At 35.6% G+C, this 7,165-nt stretch overlaps 1 protein-coding gene across 1 annotated transcript; it reads left to right on the top strand.

The window, feature by feature from the left end:
* The first annotated feature begins 5,882 nt into the window (after positions 1 to 5,882).
* Positions 5,883 to 6,973, top strand: LOC105547616 (putative olfactory receptor 2B3). The gene has a single exon (XM_011991280.1). It carries the CDS (start codon positions 5,939 to 5,941, stop codon positions 6,878 to 6,880), a length of 942 nt encoding a protein of 313 aa, XP_011846670.1. The 5' UTR covers positions 5,883 to 5,938; the 3' UTR covers positions 6,881 to 6,973.
* Positions 6,974 to 7,165: the final 192 nt, after the last annotated feature.

The raw sequence follows: 7,165 nt of genomic DNA, 5'->3' as shown, positions 1-7,165 counted from the left end.
AGAACCTTGCAAAGAATGAATAAATAAATTACCCTGATTGATCAGTGTGCCTGGATAGAGAAGACATGTAGGAATGCTGCACCCCTGGATGTGCTATCAATACACTTTTACACCATGGAATACTATGCAGCCATAAAAAAGAATGAGTTCATGTCCTTTGCAGGGACATGGATAAAGCTGGATGCCATCACCCTCAGCAAACTACCACAGGAACAGAAAACCAAACACCATATGTTCTCACTCATAAGTGAGAGTTGAACAATGAGAACACACAGACACAGGGAGGGGAACATTATACACCAGGGCCTGTCAGGGGGTCTGGGGCAAGGGGAGGGAGAGCATCAGGACAAATACCTAATGCATGCAGGGCTTAAAGATGATGGGTTGATGGGTGCAGCAAACCACTATGGCACATGTATACCTATGTAACCAACCTGCATGTTCTGCACAGATATCCCAGAACTTAAAGTAAAATAAAAATAATAATAATTTATAAAATACACTTAAAATTTATTTTTTTAAACAAGATTGTTCTCTTGAGGTTAACTTATTACTACTTTGAGTTGCCAGGAGTGATTGCACATTTCTTGGGAATCCCTAAGTCACCAAGAATAAAGACCACTTGTAATAGCTAAGGCATATTCAACAATAAAATTCTAGAGATCCGGGATATTTGATATTTGCTTATAATATTTCACTTTTGAGTTTTTATTCATTTAATAAATGTTTTATTTATCATCTTGTATGCTCACGAACAGTTTTAAGTGTCCATTCAAATCATTTCATGGGAAAAAAAAGTCAGGAAACAACAGATGTTGGCGATGCTCTGGAGAAACAGGAACACTTTTACACTGTTGGTGGAAATATAAATTAGTTCAGCCACTGTGGAAGACAGTGTGGCGATTTCTCAAGGATCTAGAGCCAGAAATACTACTTGACCCAGTAATCCCATTACTGGATATGTACCCAAAGGATTATAAATCATTCTGTTATAAAGACACATGCACACGTATGTTTATTGCAGCACCATTTACAATAGCAAAGACTTGGAACCAATCCAAATGCCCATCGATGATAGACTGGATAAAGAAACTGTGGCACATATACACCATGGAATACTATGCAGCCATGGAAAAGAATGAGTTCATGTCCTTTGCAGGGACATGGATGAAGCTGGAAACCATCATTCTCAGCAAACTAACACAGGAACAGAAAACCAAACACCACATGTTCTCACTCATAAGTGGGAGTTGAAAATACGAACACATGGACACAGGAAGGGGAACATCACACACTGGGGCCTATTGAGGGCTGGGAGCACAGGGAGGAGAGCATTAGGACAAATACCTAATGCATGAGGGGATTCAAACCTAGATGACCGGTTGATAGGTGCAGCAAACCACCATGGCACATACATATACCTATGTAACAATACTGCACGTTCTGCACATGAATCCCAGAACTTAAAGTAAACTTTTTTTGAAAAGTAAAACCACAAAAAATAAAATAAAATAAAATAGCTTTACTATTATAATCCAAGCACAACAAGTTGTATTCGAAAACCAATTAAGAATATGTATTACATATAGAAAGTATGTATATACGTATATTAAACTTATATATAAATTATTAGCTATAACAGATGTCATATTGTTACAAAAATCACTGGCTAAGAAAACGTTCTAATTTAGAAAATGATCATATTCTATATAGTTGATTTTATAATTCATAGAAATACATCATGATACACAAAAAGAAAAAATGAGGAAAAATAAATACATTAAAATACAAGCACATGAGTTTCCTGAAGATTATATCTAGGCTGATGCTCAACTCAATTACACCTTCTTTATTTTACTAAAATCTTAGGATGGGCACATATTAAGTCACATATTAAGTAAATAACTTGCACAAATCAGCTTTTTTTTTTTTTTCTTTGAGACGAAGTTTTGCTCTTGTTGCCCAGGCTGGAGTGCAATGGCTGATCTCGTCTCACTGCAACCCCCACCTCCCAGGTTCAAGCGATTCTCCCATCTGCCTCAGCCTCCTGAGTAGCTGGGATTACAAGCACCTGCCACCACGCCCAGCTAATTTTTTGTATTTTTAGTAGAGACTGGGTTTCACCATGTTGGCCAGGCTGGTCTTGAACTCCTGACCTCAGGTGATCCGCCTGCCTCAGCCTCCCAAAGTGCTGGGATTACAGGTGTGAGCCACCACCCCAGCCCTCAGCTTCTTCTTTCAAAAACAATTCCCCCATTGCAATTTCATGTAATTTCTATGTGTTCTGACCCAGTGAATTAATGCTAACCTTAAATTTCAATGTGTATATTAATACGTTAAGTGACTTTGTATGACATAATTTTTAACATACAGATCTCTGGTGGGTTTAGTTTACAAATACTCATTACAAAAATCAGTGAAAACTAGAAATATTATTTTTCCCTATACGCCATCATAGGACTCTCTATTTGACTTTGCAACAATTTAAAAGGAATTTGGGGTTATAAGTTCATTAAAACTTGTGCTCTCCTAGTTAAGCAACTTTAAATTTATTTTTCATTGTTCATTTTTTATTACTCTAATCTTCGCCCTGGTTTCAGAATTTGTGAACCACATATGTGGTAGTATTATGCAACCAGTCCAGTTAGGAATAGTGTTGACTTATTGACTCTCTGGACTTAATGACCAATTAAACTTGAGGGACTCTAGAATCCCTAGGGCTAAAATGAGGACACAGAATTGTGTGAATGGCACTCCCTTAATAAATATTGGTTGGCTTTACTTAAAGGCATAACTTTCTTTCCATGACACTTCCAATGTTGTTGATGTCTATAAAGTCAACTTCTCATTGTAGAAATCCATTAGGAACCTGCTGAGGAGAACCCCTGTCAGTCAAAAATGCCCCAATGACTGAAGACACACTATCTATAATACATTTCCCCCTCCTCATAAGTATTTTTCTCACATGTTCTTGTTGCTGTCCAGGTTTCATGCTAACCTAATTCTTGGTCAGTGGGCAAAAGGTAGTTGATTTAGAATGTCACAAGGATTGAAAATTCAAAAAGTCAGCTGCATTTATTAATCTGTCTTTGAACCAGACTTCCTTTGAAACACAACACAAAGAAAGGCGTGAATATCTCTTGGACATTTAGAAAAAAGGTGAGTGGCGTCTACTACGGTGAATTATATTACCATGAGTGGGAAGAATCTCTCAAGAACATCTCACCTACATCCCTGACTCTGAGTGACATCATGTTAAATAATCAGAATGCCCAATTTGTTTCCTGAGAACCTTGAAATCAATATCAAGTATTTTCAGTGATTCTAAAAATCCTTCGTATCCTTTCAGCCTTTTGAATGAAGGTTTGCTCATTATATCTCCGTACATAAAAAGAGTCAGTGGGATTTAAGATTTCTTTTGAATCGTGTAGAAAATAAAAATAGGAAAAAAGTTAACATGACAGTGGAATCAACATGTTCTTGTCAAGGGGTAAGTTCAATTTCTGATAATGTAAAAGAGAAATTGGTGCCATATAAAATATGAAGAAAATAAGAGAAATTAACAGTGCCATATAAAATGTGAAGAGAAGAGGATGTGAAAAAATAGGAGTAGAAAATAACAGCTACTGAACAGGGTCCTCTTTTATTCCATGCCCTTTAGATAACCAGATATCACCTACAATATTGATTTAACTTCCATTTACTGGAAAACTATGTTCTCAGTATATCATGCTAGAAACAAAGAAAAAGTGATATATAGATTCAATCATTTGATATTATAATATTATGAAATTATAACAATCACTTGAACCACCAATAGTAAGTTACTTGTTTTCTCATGTACAAGACAAGCTGAGATAATGATACAGTATTACTATTAATGACTTATTAGTGACTAATATTAATGATACTACTATTGATATCAAGCTCACATTCATTAAATGCTTAGTATGTTTGGGGCAGGGTCCTGAGTTCAGATGTGTATACATTGTCTCACTTGAGCTTCATAATACTCTCTTTTTATCAATTCAGAGATTGTTTTTTAAAGTAGCACAAGGATGTTCATCCATTGCCCAGGATCACACAATCCAGTAATAAAAACCTGGCAGATTCTAGCTCCAGAGGCACTGTACCTAACAGCTAACTTTTAACAGTGATTTTTTTTTAATGCTACTAAATAGAAAGACAATGTGATGCTTTCTTCTTGTTTCTATTTGTGTTTCTTCAATAATGAAAAGTTATAATCTTTTATATTTTTACCATCATTTTATGTTGTTTTCTTCCCCAAACTGCTTAGTTATGTCCATTGCTCATTTTTTTTCTATTGGACTTTTGATCTTTTTCTTATTATTATGTAATTATTCTTTATATTTTAAAATAATAACCGTTTTTTCCATAAACATTGTGTATTTTTCTGTCTTGCCATTTATGTTTTATCTTTCTGTGTAGTCTTTTTCTCACATAAAAAAGTTTATTAATGAGTAAAAATTGTATATATTTATAGTGTACAACATGATGTTTTGATATATGTGTACATTATAAAGTGGCTAAATCAAGTTATTTAACGTATGTATTACCTTACATAGTTATCATTTTGTAAATTTACTTCAACATTCAAAAAAGCCTAATGTCATATTCTCTTTAATTTTTCAACCAAAGGTGTATTACTGTTATTTGCCGAGAAATAACGTATATCTATAGCTAAAAAAACATATATAATGGAATAAATTAAAAATATTAAAGTCATCTCTGTTCATTTTCATTTAGACATTCCACTATCAAATTACATTTTATACATCATTGTTTTTACTCTGGAAAAGGTGTCTCATTCTGGTAAGTTGTGTCAATATTTATTTTCTCTTCACTCTTCAGTCTATCAATTTTTATGCTTGCAAATTCAAATGATGTAAATTATCTCAATGACATTTCATTTAAACATGCAAAGTAGACTGAAGAAGTTAAGTGCACTTAGGTTGTATAACTAAATAACGGATGACTTTTACAGACTGAAGAAAATCAACTTGAATATATGACTTTTGGTTTGTTTCTGTTTTAATTTGTGACCACTCTTGTGCTGTATGCAGTCATTCTTTTTGTACTGTGTATTTAGGGGGAAATATGGTATAAAAGAAAGAATGGTCTTTAAATCCTAGGTGTTAGTCTTGACCTCGCTATTAATGAGTGTGCAAATTATTTATTCTTACTGAATCACAGAAGTAATAAAACGTAAACCATGACTGTCAGGGGTTGCAGTTTCTGGCGCATTTTAAGCAAAGCAACATTTATGTTATCAGTTTTACTATTTTAATTAAGGTATTTGCAGATGGGGAGATTACACCTATGGTCATTACTGTATATCACAAGTAACCATAATTTTATTACTAATACCCATGGTAGTTCTTTATGGAAATGGACCTACATGCATGGCATTTAGGAGAAAGACACAACTCAAAAAAATCACATCGAGATGTTACTGAAAGAAGCAAAATTTCTTTAGATCAATTGCAGATTTAGATTCAACACTTATAACCTCTATATTAGCATTTTCAGTCCAAATTTAAAGTAATTGGAGTAAAAGTAGTATTTCTTTCTAAACTGTTTATTAAGGTAGGTTAGGAAGTAAGAAGAGGAGAGAACATAAAATGCATTGGGAACTCACAATTTTCCATGTGTTATGCATATGTTACTTACTTTACGTTATTTAAATGTAATGATTTCCTCTGAAGTAATTTAAACACTACTGAAAACACAGAAACTACTTTTAAGCTTAAACGTAACCATATTATATTTCAAACGGGCTTTATTCAATTGAGTGTAAATTGTGTTTGATGATGAGCTATTTATTAAATTTAATTCCGTTCCAATAAGATTATTCAATAAACACACATTGATTGCTTTCCTATCTTACATTTTTTTAGGAGTGCGAAATAAGTGAGTCATGAATTGGGCAAATGAGAGCTCCCCAAAAGAGTTTATACTACTTGGCTTCTCAGATAGGGCTTGGCTACAAATGCCCCTTTTTGTGGTCCTGTTAATATCATACACAATCACCATATTTGGCAATGTGTCCATCATGATGGTGTGCATTCTGGATCCCAAACTTCATACGCCCATGTATTTCTTTCTCACTAATCTCTCCATCTTAGATCTCTGCTATACCACAACTACAGTCCCTCATATGTTGGTAAATATTGGTTACAACAAAAAGACCATCAGCTATGCTGGCTGTGTGGCCCAACTCATCATCTTCCTGGCCCTAGGTGCTACTGAGTGTCTCCTTCTGGCTGTTATGTCCTTTGACAGATATGTGGCTGTTTGCAGACCCCTCCACTATGTAGTCATCATGAATTATTGGTTCTGCCTAAGGATGGCAGCCTTCTCATGGTTCACTGGTTTCAGCAACTCAGTGCTGCAGTCTTCCTTGACTCTTAACATGCTACGCTGTGGTCACCAGGAAGTGGACCACTTTTTCTGTGAGGTGCCTGCACTTCTCAAGTTGTCATGTGCTGACACAAAGCCTATTGAGGCTGAGCTCTTCTTCTTTAGCACACTAATTCTTCTAATTCCAGTGACATTGATCCTCATCTCCTATGGCTTCATAGCTCAAGCAGTATTAAAAATCAGGTCAGCAGAAGGACGGCGAAAAGCATTTGGGACATGTGGGTCCCACATGATTGTGGTGTCTCTCTTTTATGGAACAGCCATTTATATGTACCTACAACCTCCTTCATCCACCTCTAAGGACTGGGGAAAGATGGTTTCCCTCTTCTATGGAATCATCACACCCATGTTGAACCCCCTCATCTACAGCCTTAGAAATAAAGATATGAAGGAGGCCTTCAAAAGGGTGATGCCAAGAATCTTTTTCTGTAAGAAATAAGAAGTACTCCATTGTGATGAGAATCTTCTTAGTCTTTCCTTATCTTCAAGGATGGTAAAGACCTTTGAACTCATTTTCCTATTTTCCAGGCTCTGGTGATTTCACTGAATTCTATCAACAGTTAGAAAATCCTTCCTCTAGGGGAACATCACACACCGGGGCCTATCATGGGTCAGGGCGGTGGGGGAGAGATTGCATTGGGAGTTATACCTGATGTAAATGACGAGTTGATGGGTGCTGACGAGTTGATGGGTGCAGCACACCAACATGGCACAAGTATACATA

The sequence above is a fragment of the Mandrillus leucophaeus genome, unplaced genomic scaffold (genome assembly GCF_000951045.1).
Source record: "Mandrillus leucophaeus isolate KB7577 unplaced genomic scaffold, Mleu.le_1.0 Scaffold392, whole genome shotgun sequence".
NCBI classification, from domain to species: Eukaryota; Metazoa; Chordata; class Mammalia; order Primates; family Cercopithecidae; genus Mandrillus; species Mandrillus leucophaeus.
This window is presented reverse-complemented; position numbering and strand designations above follow the sequence as displayed.

Excerpts from the sequence above, each read along its gene's own strand:
- LOC105547616 (XM_011991280.1), top strand. The coding sequence starts at position 5,939 with ATGAATTGGGCAAATGAGAGCTCCCCAAAAGAGTTTATACTACTTGGC.